The sequence below is a fragment of the Ursus maritimus genome, unplaced genomic scaffold (assembly GCF_017311325.1).
Source record: "Ursus maritimus isolate PB19 unplaced genomic scaffold, ASM1731132v1 scaffold_32, whole genome shotgun sequence".
NCBI lineage: Eukaryota > Metazoa > Chordata > Mammalia > Carnivora > Ursidae > Ursus > Ursus maritimus.
Window position 1 is genome coordinate 8,166,042 of NW_024425786.1, and position 19,570 is coordinate 8,185,611.

The window sequence follows — 19,570 nt, forward strand, 5'->3', positions numbered from 1 at the left end:
TCGCGGGGGGGGGGGGGGGGGCTTTCCCACTCTTGTTCACTACAGGCTTGTGTATCTGTTATGATGGTTTTCCTGCAGGTTGCAGTACAGTTGAGGGGGAAGAGGCCTTTTCCTGTTTTTGTTTTGTTTTGTTTCCACAAAAGCGAGGTTGCAGATATATAAGAGGCTGGATTCGGGGCAGAGCAGAGGAATTCCAGTCAGCGGGGCTGAAACGTGGCAGTCCCTGCTCTGGCCTGGGGCACAAACCGTGAGGGCCATGGAAGGCCTCGGAGCACTGCTCTCTTCGCAAGCCACTCTAGGACATCTCCGAGTGGGATGCAGCCAAACATACACCTCCACCTTCCAGGCAGGGGCGGAAAGGGCCACAGCAAGAGAGGCTAATCAAGGCCAGCTGGGGACTCAGGAGAGACGTGTGACCTAGGAGCCTGGTTCTTTGACTCCCAGCTTAGTGTAGTCAACTGAAGGCAAACATGCAGGAAAGTCTTGCTAGGTCCGCAGCGGGAACCGGATGCACGGCTGCGAGCAGAGAGAGGGGAGATTGGCAGGACAGGCGGGAGCGAAGCCCCGCTGCAGCTCCCCTAAGGCTCTGCGACCTCCCTGACAGGACTGGGAGGGCAGCGTGCGCTATGCGGAGTACAGCCGCTTCGTCCTGGGCAATGAACTGAACAGCTACCGCCTCTTCCTGGGAAACTACAGTGGCAACGTGGGGAACGACGCCCTCGTCTACCACAACAACACGGCCTTCAGCACCAAGGACAAGGACAACGACAACTGCTTAGACAAGTGTGCACAACTCCGCAAAGGTGAGATCTGGGGGGGCTGGCGGGGGCAGAGGGGGACATTCCCTTGTGGGAAGAATGGATGTAGAGCCACAGAGCTGCTCTTCTGGCTCTGATACTTTTTCTAGCACACTGGCTCTAACTGCTTAGCCTCTGTTCCAAAAGCAGCTTCATGAATCCTGCTGTCTAGTCTGTCAGCTGTTTCCAAGGGGAGGACGAGCTCGGCTTCCCAGCCCCGATCTGTTTCTCGTGCCAGGTGGCTACTGGTACAACTGCTGCACAGACTCCAACCTCAACGGAGTGTACTACCGCCTCGGCGAGCACAACAAGCACCTGGACGGCATCACCTGGTATGGCTGGCACGGGTCTAGCTACTCCCTCAAACGGGTGGAGATGAAAATTCGCCCGGAAGACTTCCAGCCCTAAGTGGAGGCCTGCTGTGGGGCAGGGCTGGAAAAATGGGGACAAATGGAGGCTGGGTGAGGACGGGGAAAGGGAGGAAGAGGGGAGAGAAAGGTAGGGATGGAAAATAGCCTACAATCACCAATGAGAGAGTCAGGCTGTAAGGAGCACAATGAAATGGAAGTACAAAGGTGTTACCTAAATGGGACCAATTATTTGAACATAATGGGTTATCACACATACTTCTCAGGGGGCTGGCCCGAGGGGGCTCTCTCTGCCTGTGATCCCTGACAGACTCACTAAAAGCTTCTCCTTTCCACTTGATTTTTCTGCAAAAGAAAAGTAATTATGAATAAAGTAAATATCACTTTACCTATTCAGTTGAAGGCCTGGGTTATGTGAGGGCAGAAAACAGACTCCTTGCCTAAAAAGAACCCTGTGGTTTTGATCCTCAAGGAGAGATCTTGGGTGTTAGAGAAAGGCGTGAAAGAGAGTGGTGGTGGAGAGTTATGACTTGTCAAATCCGACGAAATTACCTTCGGTCTACCTATTTTTTTTTTTTAAAGATAAAAATTATTCCACTGGTGGTGGGCTGAGCCAGGTTGGACTTGCTCAGGGGGATCTCTGGGGACCCAGGCCTGGTGGCGGGCCTCTGGCACCTCCCTGCTCTGCCTCAATTGGGGTACAGTGCTGAATGGCAGAAACAAGTCTACTGGTGGTTGGGGAATTCCAGCAGGGGGTGGGGAGAAGTCCCTTGTGGATGCTTGCACAAAACTGCCTTAAAATGTTCAGTCAATATAGATATATCTATTTTTATTTTTTACTTTGTAAGAAAAGGGCTCAAGGAGCTTTCTCTTTAAACTCATCTATAAAAAGTGGCTGCAAAATGAAGGTAGATGACACTATGGTTAATAATTCATGCTGTATATAAGTATTTTGCTTTGTAAAAACAAAATACTGTAGTATGTTGTAAACATTCGAAGTTTCTTTTTCCTTCTACAATAAATTCTTTTGAAACCTGTTGGTTTTTAAATTATTGCTGTTATCATTTAGAGCAAGGTAAAAAGCTTCAGTGAAAAATCAGACGGTGAGCAGTGAGAAAGAGATTCTGATTTTGTTGCAGTCAGGGAAACCAAGAGAGGAGGAGGAACCCAAAGAGCGAAAAGGTGGCGGACAAAAAGGGCAGCAGCCACTGGGAGAGGTCAGATTTACCCCCGCGGAGCCCAGTGCCACCACTCGGCCTCAAAATACTTTGCAAACCAACACTCTTCCTTTCTACTTGAGCAAACTAACACATAGAGAGGAAGCATATCTTTAGCCGTAGCAGATGCCAAATAATTTTGAGTATCAGGAAGTCATTTTTTCCTCGACAAAAAGAACCATTCCCTTGACCCAGTCAGTATGAGGTAAGCCATTATTCTTATTCAGTGTTTCCTATTGTACTTACAGTCCTTGGTTTGCTGGGAACCTATTTAACCTTAAAAACAAGAACTCGGGGATTTTCAAAGGAATAGAGTGAGCAGAGAAGTGCATTGGAGCAGGGCGTCCCACAGGACAGGTATTCACACAGAAACTTCCTGAAGCAGGCAGGGAGTCTGAGATGCCCAATAGCCAGCACAATACTGCCTGGAAAGGGAGGTTAAAAAGATCAGGGGATTAAGAGAAGAGGAAGAAAAGCACAAATGCCTCTGGCAGAAGTAGCTAATAATTCTCTCTCTCTTTCTCTCTCATCTCCTCTAACCCCACAACTAAAAAACACCTGAAGCTCTAGGCACCAAAGGCTACAATAAACAAGTGGGACTGCCTCAAACTAAAAAGCTTCTGCACAGCAAACAATCAGTATATTGAAAAGGCAACCTACAGAATGGGAGAACAGATCTGCTACCTATAACCCCTTGTAAGGAGTTAATATTCAAAATATATAAAGGATTCATATAACTCAATAGCAAAAAAATAAATAGTCCTATTAAAAAGTGGGTAAAGGACCTGAATAGACATTTTCCCAAAAAAGACATTCTTGGAATGGCCACTAGATACATGAAAACATACTCAGCATCACCCCTCATCAGGAAAATGCAAACCAAAACCACCCAATGAGATTATCTCCTCACACCTGGTACAATGGCTGTTATCAAAGACGCAAGAGACAGCAAGTGTTGGCAAGGATGTGGAGAATAGGGAACGCTTGTCATTGCTGGTGGGAATGTAAATGGTATAGCCACTATGGAAAAGTCTGGCAGTTCATCAAAAAATTAGAAATAAAACTCCCATATGATCCAGCAATTCCACTTCTGGGTATATATCCAAAGGAAAAGAAATCAGTATCTCAAAGAGATATCGGCACTCTCATGTTTACTGCATCAGTATTCACAACAGCCAAGACATGGAAACAGCCTGTGTCCAGTGACAGATGAACGGATAAAGAAAATGTCACACACACACACACAAAGTAACATTATTTAGCCATAAAAAAGAAGGAAATGCTGTTATCTGTGACCACATGGACAAATCTGAGGGCATTACACTAAGTGAAATAGGATAGAAAAAGAAAAATACTGCATGGTATCACCTACATGTGGAATCTTAAAAAAAACCCCAGAACAACCACCTGATTTCACAGAAACAGAATAGAAGCACGGTTGCCAGGGGATGCGGAGAGATGGGGAAATGGGCAGACGGGGTTGAAGGGCACAAACTTTCAGTTGTAAGAGGAGGAGGTTCTGAGGATCCAATATACAGCACAGTGACTACAGTGAGAAGACAGCGTCGTCTGTTTGAAAGCTGCTGAGAGTAGGTCTGAAGCGCTCTCATCACACACAAAGGTTAACAGTGTGAGGTGATGACGTGTTAATGCTCTCCAGCTTGAGAATCACTCCATAATGTGTACCAAGGCATCATGTTGTACCTTTTAAATATATACAATTATATTTGTTAATTATTCCTCAATAAAGTCGGGGGGGAGGCATCTAAACTTTACTAATCAAAACCTATAGCTGCTGAAATTTACTCATAGTTTTACATATACACAATCGAGTAAATAGAGGATAAACATTCCGTGACAACGTTCATGTTGAGGAAGAAAATGTTACCATAAAACAAACAACCCCCCAAAACACTGAGGCTCTAAGTTGGCATCTATGGCTCCCTTCACCCTTCTGGGGGAACTTCTCAGAGAGCGCGGCCGAGGGAAAGGGGAGAGCAGGACACCCCAGCCACATAACATATGGTGTGCGGATTCTGGGCAGAACCACTCCTCCTCAAGCACCTCCTTCTGGGGCAGCTGAGGTTGGACACTCAGGATTCAGAGATGAGCTCGGCACAATCTCTCACCTTAAAAGAGGACAGAACCGCCAGGAACCAAAGGAGAGCTCAGTGTCACCCCTGAATGTACAGAACGTTTTGTTTCATCCTCTACAATGTGAGAGAGAAGAGGGTACAAGAGCTGCATGTCCACCTCGGAAGCACTGGCCCCCGTTTTTACTTTTCATTCTGCTGATCTTAATCAGAACATTTTTTAAAAATGGGATTACTTGTCAGGGGCTGGGCAGTGAAAGCACCTGGCTTTGATGAGACCCTTTCTTCTACGTAAGGTGAGAAAGAAAGAAAAGCAAGTACGATGGACTGAATGTGTGTGTCCCCCTTAAATTCCTATGTTGAGGCCAATCCCCAAAGTGACGGTATTTGGAAGCGGGGCCTTTGGGAGGTGACTGGGTCACGAGGGTGGAGTGGCTCATGGATGGAATAGGGGCCCTGATGAAAGACACCCCAGAGAGCTGTGCTTTGCTTTCCACCATGAGAGGACACAGTGAGAGGGTGGCAGTGTGGCAACCTGGAAGAGGGGGCTCACCTGCACCTTGGACCCTGACCGTGGACCTCCCAGCCCCCAGAACTGCACAAAACGAATGTTGCAGGCCCTGGTTTGTGGTATTTTGTGACAGCGGTCCAAACTGACTAACGCAGGGAACTGGTACTGAGAAGTGAGGTCCTGCTGCACCAGACACACGTAACGACGTGGGGCGGCTCTGGAACAGGGTGACAGGCGGAGGCTGGGTGAGTTCTGAGGTGTGCACTCGAGAACGCACAGAGCGACACAAATGGACTCTCACAGGCACATGCTGGTGAGAGCTCAAAAAGAAAAAGAGAGCTAGAGAGAGAGATTCTGTCTTCTGAGAGAACACCTATGTAACCGTGAACAGAACGGTAGCAGGAATACGGAGGATAAAGGCCATTCTGATGAGTTCTCAGACAGAAATGAGGAACGGTTATCAGATAACATGGAAATGGCAACTCTTGTTATCAAGTGGCAGATAATCTGTCTGACTCGTGTTTGTGTTCCAGTCTTTTGTGGAAGATAGAACTTGCGAGCAGTGACACTGGGTATTAGCTGAGGAGATGGCTAAGCGAAGTGCTGAGGGGCAGCCTGGTTCCTCCCGCCTGCTTACAGTAACACGAGAGAAGAGAGAAGCAACGTGAAGGTGGATTGAGCAAAAAGGAGCCAGAACTTCAAGATGTGGGAACTTCTCAGCCCACCCATACTGTAAGAGACAAGCACGTGTGTTTGGAAGAGAACACGAGGGTATGGGCACGTGAGGCTTTGCTAAGGGGATTAGTGTGATGTGAACCACGGGCCACACCAGCTACTCCACCAGGAAAACCACGAAACTGAAGAGAAGGGGAAAGAGACAGGAAGGAATGAAGGAAGGCTGTCGAAATCCTTGAATTTTACAGGACAGAACTACAGAGCTATTTGGCTGTGAACATGCACCATTCCACAAGCCGAGAAAAGACAGATCCCAAAGGTGGTCCAGAGATCATCAGGGCTGCCTGCTTGTTTTCAAAAAGGAGGACCACTGCCTCGCTTTTAACAGGCCTGGTGACTCTGCCCAAAGCTGTGGGGATAGAGCCACAGGCAGGGACATGTGCTTGGCAGAGCTGCGGGGTCAGGACCTCTCCCCCAGTGGGTCTAGAAGGCGGACCGTCCCCCAGAGGGCTTGGAGGGCAGAGGATCCAGCTGAAAGGGATTACTCCCAAGTCTAGAGAGCTCATGAAGTTTGCTTTGCTTGGTTTTGGACTTGCTTGGGACCTGTCACCCTTTCCTTCTTCCCCATTTCTCTTGGAATGGGGATGTCTCTCCTCTTACTGCCCCAGCAGTGTATTCTGGAAGCATGTAAGTTGGTTCGTTTTCACAGGTTCGCAGCTGGAGACAAATTTTGCCTCAGGATGAATAGTACCTAGAGTCTCATCCCTATCCCTATCCTAGATGATATTTACATGACACTTTAGAGCTGATCCTGGAATGGGTTAAGACTTCAGGGTGGCTGTGATGGAATGAATGTATTTCACATTTGAGAAGGACATGCATTTTGGGGGGCCAGGGGAGGAATGCTGTGGACTGAATGTTTATATCCCCCCATATTCCTATGTTGAAGCCTAATCCCCAGTGTGGGAAGTAAGGTCTTTGGGAGGTGATTAGGCACGGGGGTAGAGCCCTCACGAATGGGATCAGAGTCCTCATTAAAAAGAGCCCAAAGAGCTTGTTCTCCGCTTTCTATCACCTGAATACACAGATAGAAGTCGTCCACTGGGAAACCTGGAAGAGGGTGCTCATCAGAACTCAACCGTGCTGGCACCCTGATCTTGGACTTCCCAGCCTCCAGAACTGTGAGAAGTGTTCGCTGAAGCCCCCCAGTTGATGGTGATTTGTTACAGCGGCCCACACAGTCTAAGTCAGCAGGCCACCAGCGCTTACCTTAATGCTACAGGCTAACCAAGTAAAAGCCAGGTGTGTGTGTCTGCATGTGTATGTTTACAAAGAATTCTATACCCTTTAGCCCTCTGCTCCCTTAAAAAGCAATTACACTTACTGATACGTGCAAGCTTTGAGGAAATGGGTGTAGTTTGTACTATCTCAGTGTTAGCCTGGTTTGGAGGATGAAACGTGGGATTTAACTGGCCTGGAGCAGACAGGTAAAAACATCAATAGGTAGGGAGTCAGACAGATGGATCCAGTAGCAAGAGAACAGAACTGTCAGCATAGCACAGCTTTTTAAAACAAAAACCGAAAGTAAGAAATAGCTTTGCAAAGATGTTTTTATGAACCTGATTATTTAACCTGATTATTTCAAAGAGAATCTGAGGCAGTTGACTCAAATGTATATACTAGAATAAACGTTTAAAAAGTGGGCAACCAGTGGAGGGAAAGTAAGAGTGGGAAAGACAAAATAGAGCTGGAAGGAGGGAGGGCAGCAGACAGAAGAGGTCAGGGGTCTGTATCTGTTAGAGGTGGGCCAGGACTGAGCTGTGAGCTTCCCAGTGGCCACTGTGAGGAAGGGAGCTCAATCTATTACGAAGAGCAACACCTCCAACATGGGACCCAAGTGGTAACTCAGGAACATACGACTCCCCGCCGTGGTGACCCCTGGGGAGGAGTCTCCATGAGGCCTACGCAGAGGACTGGGGTAGCGGTGAACACACATTCTCTAAGAGCAGCTTTGTCTAAGGCTGTTTCTTAAAACTTTCTGTGGTGACAATGATGGCAGGACATTGCCATAGTGCTTAGGAAAAGCAGTTTCACAAAAGCAAGTAGGAAAAGCCACAAACGGAGAAAGAAGCACAATGGGAAGATGGGAAGACAAGTGAAGGGGGTAGCACTGCAAGCGAGCTCAGTCAGGCTGGGACAAAACCACACGGCTCAGAGCCCTGGCTCTGACTGGAAGCACAGGCTCCCACTGGTTTGTGCTTAAAGTCAAGATCAGTTTGCAGGAAATTCTGGGGACATATTTTCTGTTATATTGGCTTAAGAGGTTAATGGCCTTCTCGAACATTTTTGCAGGGCTCTGACTATATCTTCCTGTTCCACATGTGTATATACATTAATGCTTCTCTGATTCTTTCAAATATGGGGACAGCCCTGGGGTGGGACGAGGGGGCTTTCAGAGAGGTGTCAAACAAAAAAGGTCAGCAAGGAAATTAACATGCAAAACTAGTTATTTGACATGAAGTTACTATATTCCTCTGCCAGATTTTCTATCAATTATCAAGAAAGATGTTTTACCCAAGCCAGAGATGGGAGGAAGAAATGCAGGTTTTCGTATCTGTTGAACCTGAATAGAAATGGAAGGCTACTCCATAGGATGGCATGTTCATAACTGTGGCATCTAGAAATCAACGGTCTCTCAAAGCTCACTTTATTTGGGAAAAATACGATTCTATTTCTACCTTTTTGGTCACTTTTTAAAGTGTTTATAGGAAAACTTTTTGCATTTACTCAAAGGCAGAGTTGGCAGAGAAGCTGGCCATTTGATGATTCCCTCAAATGGAAGAAGGGCCATACACAGCAGACTGTTTCAGCCACAAAGGAGGTACTTATTAGCTGGCTGACTTTCCCCTCAACTATCTGTAGTGAAATAATCAACCATGTTAGCATCTACATGAAGATAATTAGATCCCAGAGTTAATATTCTCTGATACTCATTAGGGGAAGCAAACAGTTCTCTGGGAGCTGGAGCTAACATTTGAGGCTGCTTCTAATTTCATAACAGCAGAAAATTGATTAAACAACCTATTTTTTCCATACCCAGAAGACTCAAAACCATCTTAGCAGAGGAGAGAACGTAGTCAAAGCCAGGGAAAAGATCACTGAATCTCAGACTTCGCTCTGCCTGTGCTATTCGCAGAACGCCAGAGGACGAGGACTCGGGCAGTAAAACCCCAGAGGCCTTTGAGGCACCGCAACCAGTACTTCCTACTCCGACCCGAGAGTGCGATCGAACCCGGGCGTTAACATCTATCGCTCCTAGGCTGCTGCTGCCTCAGAACTGCTTCGGGACTGATGTCACTGGGACAAGCCAGCACAGGTTGGAAAACAACGGGAGCCCGTGTACTGAGGGTCAACAGAAATGCCAATTACGGCTCCAAGAGTGGGGAAAGCCATCTGCAACCGCGTCTCATTTAAATGTGTTGGCCGGACCCGACGGCAGACTTCACAGAGAAGAAGTCTCCACGTGAGTCGTGATCTGGCAGCAGGCAGTCAGGGGACAGAGGTCATTTCAGATGAAGGCAGCAATTAAAAAGGGTTTAGAGCCTACCTGATGAGAGACTCTAGGATGGCAGGGGTGGGACCTTTCTGGAACTCCAGTTCTTTGTAGTGGAGTGCTTTGGCATATGCTCGGCACTTGGCAGCCCTCTCACCCAGCAGGACGATGCCATTGTCGTCTCTCAATGGCAGAGGGCCCTAAGACAGAGCAGAACACACAGCATAGGAAAACAGCAGCCGGGCATGAACGGGAGTAGGCTGCCTGGGGGCTTCTCCCCTCCTGCCCATTTTCTGTCGGGCTCCATCTGGATGGTGGGGCAAAGTCTCACCTTGTCACTGTGTTCCATGAATTCAGCCAAGTTTAAGAGGGTCTGCGTGACTTCAGCGATGTCCTGCGAGGTGAGGGCCAACTCGATGCTTCTGATGAGTTCATCCTGCTGGTCTTCATTCAGTTCAGACCAGCAGGACACAAATGCGGCATTAAAAAGATCCCTGAAGGCAGAGAGGAGTGGAAAAAGATGTTGGAAATGCCTCTCGTGCCTCTGCCTGGTGCCACAAAGTCACTTATCAACCTACTCCTGGCATCACTGATTTTGCTCATACAGACCACTGCTGTCCAACAGAACTTGCTAGGAATGGTCTATCTTTCCTATCTAATACGGTAGCTATTAGTCACTGAGTACTTGAACCGTGCTAAGTGTGACTGAGGAACGGAATTTTAAGTTTTATTTAATTGAATTACCTCAACGCAACCATGCGTGGCTAATGACTACTGATTTTACAGCTCAGGTATAGACGCTGTGCTACACGGGACGCCGTGTGAGGGCGAGGGAGGAGAAGGAAGAGCAGAGCTAAATAACCTGTCTCCCCAGGCATACTTCTTGGTAGGTCTTCCATCTTTTCTCTTCACAGGAGGGGATGAACAGAAGGGGGACTTCTAACATAGGAGCTGGCATTAACAGATTCAGAATAGAATCATCTTCAAAGGATTCTTGGGATGCTTCTCAAGTGAGACTGGAAGTGGCAAAGGCAGCACTTGTCACTGCTTTTCAAAATATAACCAGAACCCTTAGCTGATCTTAAACAACACGACAACACAACTTAAGAAACTAGAAGTGTTAGGAGATGGAATCCTGATCCATAAATTCTCCAAGCCAGTGCAACTGCTGGAGACTCACAAGACCTAGAGCCAGAGGTGCCATTGCTAAGATTACTACAACCTATTTTCAATCATTAAAGCATCACCTGGACTGGCATATTTGCTATGCCCAATATCTGAACTTTAATCCCATCCCCTCTTTTTTGGTGAATGTTGGGGGAAGGGGGTTGGAAACTGAAGATACACTTATCATGTACGGGTTAAGCATTCAATGTCTCTACACATACTTCCTATTACACATTAAAAAGGTTAAGCCAGACCAATGTATATAATTTTGGAATCTGCTGGAAAAGGCAAAATTTGAAATGCAAAGGATAACATGAAGACCAAAAGAAGTCCTGTGTAAGTTAAGAAATAAACTTTCTGGCCTACATCCCCAGCCACACTGGATCCCAAATGAGCACATCTGGCAGCACGGGAATAAACACATATGTGCATGTCTATCACAAGCCTCTTTTGACATTGTGCTCAGAAGTGACTTGGAGCAGAAGAGAGGTACGCTATGTCAGCTGAGCATATGAGATCTGCACACTGTCGAGTCAGGGAACTCCTAGGAACTATTTTTAAAGCATAAAAAAATACCATTTTATGCCTCATTATAAATAATAATCATCCATTGTAGACAAATTTGGAAAACGGGAAAAAGAATAAAGAAAATACTCCTTAGACCTTCCAACTTAATCACTGCTCTATTACTTTCTAGTCTTCTTCCATGTACGTGTGTTTTTAACAGTTGAAATCACACACTTCCATAGTTTTGTATCCCATCTCATTTATTTACGTTATACTGTAAACCTCCATTATGCAAAGATTATAAACCAAATCTTTAATGACTTAAGATTTATTATTTAAAACAGTATTATTTTATGGCAAATTCTATTTTCTGAAGATGGCTGCAGCAGTATCTCCTGTTCCACGTGCTCTTCTAGAATCTTCCTATCAAAAGATGGCATCCATATCTCCTTCCCTTGAATCTGAGTGGGCTTCTGGGACTGTCTTGAACAACAGAGTGTGGCAGAAGCGATACTGCGTGACTTCCAAGGCCAGCTCATACAAATACCATATACCTCTGCCTCGTTCCCTTGGGGACGTTCACTCTTGAAAACCTGCCAGTATTCTGTGAGGAAGCCCAAGCACCCCACAGAATGGCCCACATGGAGAGGAACCAAGGCCCCTAGTCAGGGCAGTTCCCATTTGAAAGCCCCAACCTGCCAGACATGTGAATGCACCATGCTGAAGTGGGTCCTCTAGCCCTGGACACACACCCCCACCGACACTGAAGCAGAGACAAGCTGTCCCCACAGGTCACTTCCAAATTGCAGATTCAGGAGCAAAACAAACGACTGTTGTTGTTTAAGACCAGTTAAGTCTGGGGGGTATTTGTAATACAGCAGTAAATAATTAGAGTTCATTATTTTGGAAAGCAGTTATACTACACCATTACATAGTTCTTTTCAGAGCTATAAATGACTTTGTAATTAAAATTTTAGACCCAAACCTACTAAGGAAAGGTCTCCTAGCAAGGTTAAGATGCTTGCTTTTCCTATAACATGACCTTGTTCAATCTGCTTTTTCTTTTTTTTTTCCCTCAGCAAGTTGGCAAAATTAAAAATACCAGCCCTTTTTACAATTATCGCCGATAAGAAAGAATTCTTATGTATCATCTTCTCTGTGCCGATCCTCTTGATCCCATCCTGAAGGGGGGGACGCACCTGGCCATTGGGTTGTAGGCCTGAGCCAGGGCCCAGCACGAGCGCAGGGAAGGCGACGAGGAGTCCTTCAGGAGCTCCAGACTCAGCCGCCTCAGCCATTCCAGCCAGTCATCTTTGGAGACCCTTCTGGCAGCTCCCCAGGCCTGTAATCCCCCCAGGAGACAATGGAAAACCATCAGCTTCCAGGGTCAACTGTCAAGAGCCCTCGTCTATTTAATGATTATTCTGTCTTTGATTTATAAAATCATACCTCTCACGACAAAATTCCCTCAGAGCACAAATATAAAAGAGTAACATTTAATTAGAAGCCATAAAACAAAAGTAGCAACCTCTGGAATAGAGCACGATATAGAAAAAATGACTGTTTTACAAATCATTTGTGCTGGACTCTATCAGCAAAGCAGAAAGCTCTACAGACGCAGAATGGATGGGCCTGTCACACACAGGGTGCCTTCAACAAAGCCTAATGGCCCCTGCAGTGTGTGACGGGCCCTGGGCACTCTGCATTAGGACACCGGCTCATTCGACAGCAAAGAGTCGTAGAGGGAGAGGGAAAATGGTCAGGTTCACAGCACCGTGAATCGCATTACACTCAGGCGAGCCAGAGCCCAGAGCACACGGCACTGGTGGAAGGAGACAAAAGGAGTTGAACAGATTTAATTTTTACTTTCTGATTTATCCCCTCCAACACTCCTCAACACTCTGAGCATTCCAGGCATCAAGAATTCCGGCCAGGGGAAGCAGAGGGAGGTGGATGGGAAGACCCAGGCTCTGGAGACGGGCAGGACAGTGTCGTGGCCCCAGCTGCACTCTGGAGCTCCACGGCCTGAGGTCAAATGGCTCTTATCGAACTCACTGGCTGTCTGACCTTGGGCCAGTTACTTCTCTTCTCTTGGGCCTGTTTCCTCACTTGTAAAATGAGGACCATAGTTCCACCTCCCAGCGTGTTTTCAGGATTAATTAAGTTAATGTGTGTCACAGATTTATACCAGCGCTCGGCACGAAGTTAGTGCTTCTGTAAGCGCCTATTCCTGTGAAGTCAGGAAGACCAGTTGGAATCCTGGCTCTGTCGCTTGCCAGCTGCAGCACTCTGGGCAAATTACTCGTGTGCTGCATCTGAGCCTCCATCTCCTGCATCAAGGGATGACATATCTAGAGAGGCCAGCTGGAAGAGATGAGCAAAAATGGTTGCTCTTATTACCAAAACAACATCTCTTTGAGCTGGCCTAGCCCTAACTTTGAAAATACATTCTTTTTTTCCAGCAGAATAGACATGTGTCCTCCCTAAACTAGGGAAACTGAGTAAGTCAGAGCAGAGGTTCTCCAAGGAAGTGGTCCAGGGAGTGTTAGAGATCCCTGTGTGCTATACCGCCTAACTATCGATGACTCAACCCATCACTGCCCTGGGATAAACTGGAGATCTGCTGCGGCTTCTGATGAGTTAGAAATGAGTGATACCATCCAAACTACTGTTTTATGTCAGAAAGTGAAGTAGAGACGTTAAGGGGCAAACTGAAAAATTATGTCGATGGTTCTGACGATACAATGAGCACCCTGAACCAGGAGGAACAGTGACACTAGTTACTTGGCTTTTAAACTTTGTTCTGTTGAACAAAATAGCAACAGCAAGTCCTTTTCTATCCCTACACGAAGGGTCTCCGGATAGCCGCTCTATAGCGCACGGCATTTCAAAAGTGGTACACATACACAAGGGAGAATCACGAAGGTCTTCTCCCTCTAGTGCTGTGAGGCTGAGCCTGGGTAAGGCGGAGGCAGTTCAGCACAGTGGTGAAGAAACTGGGCTCTGTAGTCATGCTACCTTGGTCAAACCCTGGCTCCACCACTTAGCCAGCTGACTCTGGGCAAATCACTGGGCCTCAACATCCGTATCTCTGCAAAATGCCGACAGTAACGACAGCACCTAACTCACAGGGTGAAGGGTAAATGAGTCAATATACGTAACGTGCTCACATCAGTGCCTGACACGTGGAAAGCACCCCACAGATGTTGGCAGTTGTCAGTGCTATTACTGTCACCGTTTCAGAAATGGTAGCAAAGAAGTCTCCGGAAATCTTAGCTTCACAGACAACTGCACGATCTATCAAACAGGGTAAGTCCCCCATGTGGGCCCTTCCCTGCTGTTCTTTCATTTAAAACCTAATCCTCTCTCGCTTCTCTGGATTCTGCGGTGACTGTGTCACCACCAGCCGGTTGCCTTCCGCCACCAGCACAGCTGCCCGCCTCCTCCGGTGGGGCCGGCGCTCGCTGACAGAACGCCAGCCTATTCATCAGAAGGTAAGCCCAGAGAGCTTCTCCTCAGACGGGAAAGCGCCGAAAACCCTGGCAGGCACTACGGAGGTACGGACGAACGGTTTCTACGTTTCCTGCCCCGTGTAACTCCCCCGTTAGCATTGGCAGGAGAAAGGTGACCGAGGTGGCGCGCTGCTGCTCTGAAAGCGGGTCAGACTGGTCGCTGCACCGACCCCGAGTTACCTGCCCGCGAGTGTGTGGAAGTCCAAACGGGGCTGAGAGTCCGCACTGGAGATTCTGCTTAGGGTTCCTGGATTGGATCTGTTCTCTCAGGTGAGATACACTAGAGACTCTTTTTTTTCTGTTTGGCAAAGGTCATGCTTCTTTTTCCAAGTCCTGGGTAGAAAGCAAACCTTCCTGGAAGCAACCTAGACTACCGGGGAGTTCCCTAAAATAGTCAGGACACGGCTCTAAGAGGGTGGACAGCTGCCTGCTTGGAAGGACATTCTGAACCCAGGTAGGTGGAAAACATCTGGGTAGAAATGTGCATGTGGCTTCTCTGCCCGGCCCCTCCCTGAAGGGTGAGGTGTCAGCAGGGTGGCCTCAACGGGTGCCCGGTGGCCTTCTTCTCCTGCAGTCTTGGACTAGCAGTGGCACACTCCACGGAGGGAAAGCAGCATCGCTCCTGCCCCAGGGGTCTTTCACCACTTCCCTCATAAATCACCCAACCCTTCTCGGCGGCGGCTACTTTACAGCTGCGTATGTGGGTGAAGGCTGGTTCAACAGTCAACGATAAGCCCCAGTGGTCCCCAGCTGTGTGTGAACACACACACATACACACAAACACACACACACACACACACACACACACACACACACACAGGTCTGTGCTCAAATCTTTATGGGCTTGGCCAAAAGAAGAGAACAAGTCAGCAGGGATCCAGTCCTGCCCAGTTCTCTATCTCGGTCCACTGCTATCCTTCAAGTGCAGCTGCTGTGGGTCAACCGCTAACAGAGGAAGAATACCACCACATTGAACTCCAAACAGGGAGCTGCTCACAGTCACCAGAAGCACTAACACTAATGCAAAACGTGGGAAATAAGCAACGTGGTATATTTATTTAAAAGTCGGTGACATAACTACGATTACTCTGCTCAGATCTACTAGCGATGCTTTGGAACTGCCTGTTTTTAAATGGATGGCTGGTGGCATACGTGGTGAGAAGCTGTTATATCCCAGGCTTTTGTCAGCAGAGAGAACTCAGTATTTATTTGCAAAGATCTGAAAACTTGCTACTCAAAGTGTGGTCCCTGGACCGGTAGCACTGGCATTACATAGGACTTTGGTGGAAATACAGAATGTAGGCCTGACCTCGGACTGCCCCCATTCAAACAAGCATCTTCGCCAGCCCCCAGCAGTCAGTAAGCCCCGTGAGTCTCAGGAGTCTGAGAAGCACTGCTTTAAAGGGCTGGCACAGTCTCAGTGCTAACTAGGGGGCTCACTGGCTTTGTTCCATTCATGTGAAAAATAAGAATGTTATTTATAACAAAGGATTCTACTATGAAAGCTCCAAGGAACCTCAGAGCTTCGTTCTACAATTATCCTTTATTTTTAAAAATGTGTAATTTGGACACCTGGAAAAAGACAAAATGACCTAAGTTCAGGGTAGCTAGAGTTTCAGAAAAATGGTTGGGCTGGTCTTTGGTTGTTTTAAACTAATGGTAGCAAGAGCTAAGAGTTCTGAACGAGAGAGAAGAGCGGGGCTCTCCTTCCCAAGTCCCCTCCGGAAATTACGGACTTGCCTTTTGGAGGTTGATGGTGCTGACATGCAGTTTCTTCATGGGCCCTGTTTCTACTGGCCCACTAGCCAATGCATCCCCCTGGCCACTCCTCAGCATTCGATGCTGGTAAATCAAAGGGTCCTCTTCTTCATCAGCAAGGGTGTATCCCTGCAACCAGAGATTTACAGAAAAACCCCACAACTCCGCTAGGGTCCTCCCAGTTTAGAAAACCCCCTCAAACCTTAGGAGGGTCACACCTTCTGGAAAGGTCAGGATGTCAACAGGAAGGAAAAAGTTACATGCGTGGACAAAATGAACCACAGGTGGGCTACATTCCCCACTGCAGACCCCTCTTTGCTGGTCACTCTCGGTCAGTGACAGCACTGACTCTGTACGATGAGCACGCAGCTGGCAAAGCTAACACTATGGGCAGTGATCCAAGGGACCAAGTGCTACGAGCCAGGGGGCAAAGAGCCCACTGGCTGGCTTTGTGTGGCCTGGGAGCCAAGACGGGTTTCTGTATTTTCAAATGATTGGGGGAAAAAAAAAATCAAAGGAAGATGACAATTTTGTAGCACATGCAAGCTATTCGAGAAGCACCCCGTGGTGTCCCTCAGTGCAGCGCACAGGCAGGCGGCCAGGCTCACGCTCTTCCATGAGCGGGCAGCTGCTTTCAGGCGGCAGGGCCCAGTCACTGCCTCAGAGCCCAGGCTGCCTACAGAGCTGAGAAAACCTGCTATCTTTACAGAAACTGTTTGCCCATCGCTAGTCTGGAGCTAAAAAGCCAGATGTGATCCCATATCCATGAGGAGAGACAGCGGGGGACTTTGGGACAGAAACCGACCGCAGTTCACCTTGACGATTCTGCAGATGAGGACGTCGTAGCGCTGATGGTTGATTCGGTGTCGCACCAGGACTTTATTCACCATTGGAATGAAAATTTGGTACTGTCGAAGGAGAGAGAAGAGGTCGGAAAAGTTACTCTGCAGAGTGGGAGGCAGATAAAAGACTACCACCACCGCTAGTTATAGCTAGTTCTCCTGGGTTTGGGGTGGCTCTGTGTTATTCAGAAGAATCACCCGTCTGTCTCTCTCTCACATGCACGCGCACACACACGTACACACACACAGACACACACCCCGCTACAATCCGAGTCCCCATCCCCTTCCATCTGGGTTACTGTGATGGCCTCTGACCGCTCTCTCTGCTCCCACTCTTGGCCTGGTCTGCTCTTCCACACAGCACTGTGAGTCACCAGGTCAGACCACAGTATTCCTGCGATCAAGCTCCTCCAGAACATCTAGTCTTGCTCAGAGTAAAAGCCCAAGTACTTACAATGGCCCACAGCAATGATGTGCAAACTTCTGTGGGCACTGGAATCACCTGGAGAGTTTATGAAACCAGAGACTGCTGGGCTCCACAGCCAGTTTATGGTTTAGGTCTGGGCATGGGCCTGAGAATCTACATTTCTAACAGGTTCCCAGCTATGCAGATACTGTCCAGGGACATCTGAGAACCACTGGCCTACAGCACCTAGTCTCTACGTCCCATCCCAGCCCCACCTTACCTCTACGACCTGAACTCCAAGCCTTCCCCACCCCGCCCAGCTCCCTCCTCTGAAGCCACACTGCTTTCCTGCTGTTCCTTGGACCCTTCCAGCATGCTGCTTCCTCACACATTTGCATTTGCTACTCCTTCCAACTCTACTCCAGCATCCAACTCTCTGGGCTCAGACCTTTATTTGGGTCTCTGGTCAGATGTCAATTTATCAGAGGTCTTCACTGTCCACCCTAAACAAACAGCATCTCTCCCCACTCACTCTATGCTCTTATGAGACAGACTGTGTTTGTTAGCTTTGCCTCACTGGAATGTAAGCTCCATGAGAACAAGGACACCGTTCTGTTTACTGTTTTATCCCAGAACAGCATTTAGCCCACATACATGGCTCGAGAAATACTTGCTAAATAAAGGAAGGGACAAAAAAAGCAAATAATTCCTAGTTCTTTGAAGGCAGTTGAGAGCTACAGACTAACAAATAGAGACGTTCACAGACAAAGTCATCTTCCCCAAGCCAGGCAGAAGAGCACGGCTGTGTAGGACTCCTGCCTCACCTTCTTCCCCAGTTGGAAGACCAGCGAAGACAACGTGTCCATGGCCGTGGGACGCAGTTCCGGGCTCTGGTCCAGCGTTCGAACAATCGGATGAATGATCCGGGAGGCGTAGTCAGTGAAGTCCAGGGACTCTGTCAGGCGGTCCACTGTCTCTAATGCTGCCCTACAATAATCATGGACATGCGATAATTGTTAACACATGGTCCCAAAGTACGAGAAGTGGCTGAGGGTTATCTTAACAATCAGCACCAAATGGGAAGGCACGGCCTCGGAGGTACCTCGGGTGACATGGATCCAACATATGTCCCAGTGGGATAGGGATGGTTAAGATTTCCAGAAGCCTGGGGCATTTCTGGACTAAAATAAAGAGAGCGGAGGTAACAAAAAAAAACGGGAAGATGGCCTGGTAACTTGAGAAAAGGACATTTTTAACAAAACGTGAAAACCTTGACAGCTGCTTAGTCCCAAAGTGCAGGTGCTTACTTCCGAGATGGCAGGGGGACTTCCGGGGCGTCAAACAGCTTCACGATAGGGGGCAACAACAAATGCAGATAGTCATCCAGGTTGGCGCCAAACAGCTGGATGGCGGCCAACAGCTGCAAAAGGGAGCAAAAGCCTGGAGATGAACAAATACAGGCAGGTACCAAGTATCTAAGCACATGGAGTGGGGCAAGGGTGTGGGAAACTCTGAATTCTGTGGGGACTCTGAAAAGCCTTCAGTAAGTGGCCTTGAGCCACATTCATTTGGTGGCACTTCCCCTTCCCATTTTATTTTGCTTGTGTATTATTTTGCTTTCTCTGAGCTTATTTCAACGGATAAGGAATCAGTTGCTAGATAACAGAGAGAACGGGTCGGGGATAAAACATTTACCAAGAATAATCCAATAAAAGAGAGAAAACATAAGGCCAATCGAGAGAGGACTGTAAACATCCTATCAACTGCACACATCGGGTATTAGCATTCTTTGGACTTGATCTTATGGATCGAGCACCATCCTGTCACTCCGAACAGGGTCTTGCCTCTTAGCTGATCATCCCTGGACTCTGATGGATGCTGGCAAACTCTCTAGAGGACACCCTTCTGGACTCACCTTGATGGAGACGATGCGGCCTGGGCTGTTGTCATGCATGAAGACGCGTAGCATGTGTGGGATCAGCTGGGGCAGGTAGAGCTTAAATTCACCCCCAAGAGCTACCACTATTTGCTCAATGAGAAGGATGATTGTGCTCTGGATCGAGGTGTTCATGACCCAGAATTCCTATAAACAAGGAAGAGAGAGAGAAGCAAAGCCAGGTGCTCTTCAGCTGAACTAGGAATCAAGGAGCAGAGATAGCCCAAA

General features: G+C 47.8%; 2 protein-coding genes across 2 annotated transcripts in view; one reads left to right on the top strand and one right to left on the bottom strand.

Annotated features, from left to right (window-relative positions):
- Window positions 1-3,243, top strand: part of ANGPTL7 (angiopoietin like 7) — a 7,172-nt gene extending 3,929 nt beyond the window's left edge. Inside the window, exons 4-5 of the mRNA XM_040645769.1 lie at window positions 605-803; window positions 1,036-3,243. Coding sequence (XP_040501703.1) covers window positions 605-803; window positions 1,036-1,205 — 369 coding nt within the window. The 3' untranslated portion in view covers window positions 1,206-3,243. The remainder of the gene's footprint in view (window positions 1-604; window positions 804-1,035) is intronic.
- MTOR (mechanistic target of rapamycin kinase) overlaps window positions 1-19,570 on the bottom strand; it is a 120,528-nt gene that overhangs the window by 61,768 nt on the left and 39,190 nt on the right. Inside the window, exons 20-27 of the mRNA XM_008694734.2 lie at window positions 19,322-19,489; window positions 18,714-18,826; window positions 18,231-18,393; window positions 16,974-17,066; window positions 16,141-16,287; window positions 12,088-12,230; window positions 9,546-9,708; window positions 9,269-9,414 (exon numbers count right to left, since the gene is read on the bottom strand). Of these exons, the coding sequence (XP_008692956.2) occupies window positions 9,269-9,414; window positions 9,546-9,708; window positions 12,088-12,230; window positions 16,141-16,287; window positions 16,974-17,066; window positions 18,231-18,393; window positions 18,714-18,826; window positions 19,322-19,489 (1,136 nt within the window). The remainder of the gene's footprint in view (window positions 1-9,268; window positions 9,415-9,545; window positions 9,709-12,087; window positions 12,231-16,140; window positions 16,288-16,973; window positions 17,067-18,230; window positions 18,394-18,713; window positions 18,827-19,321; window positions 19,490-19,570) is intronic.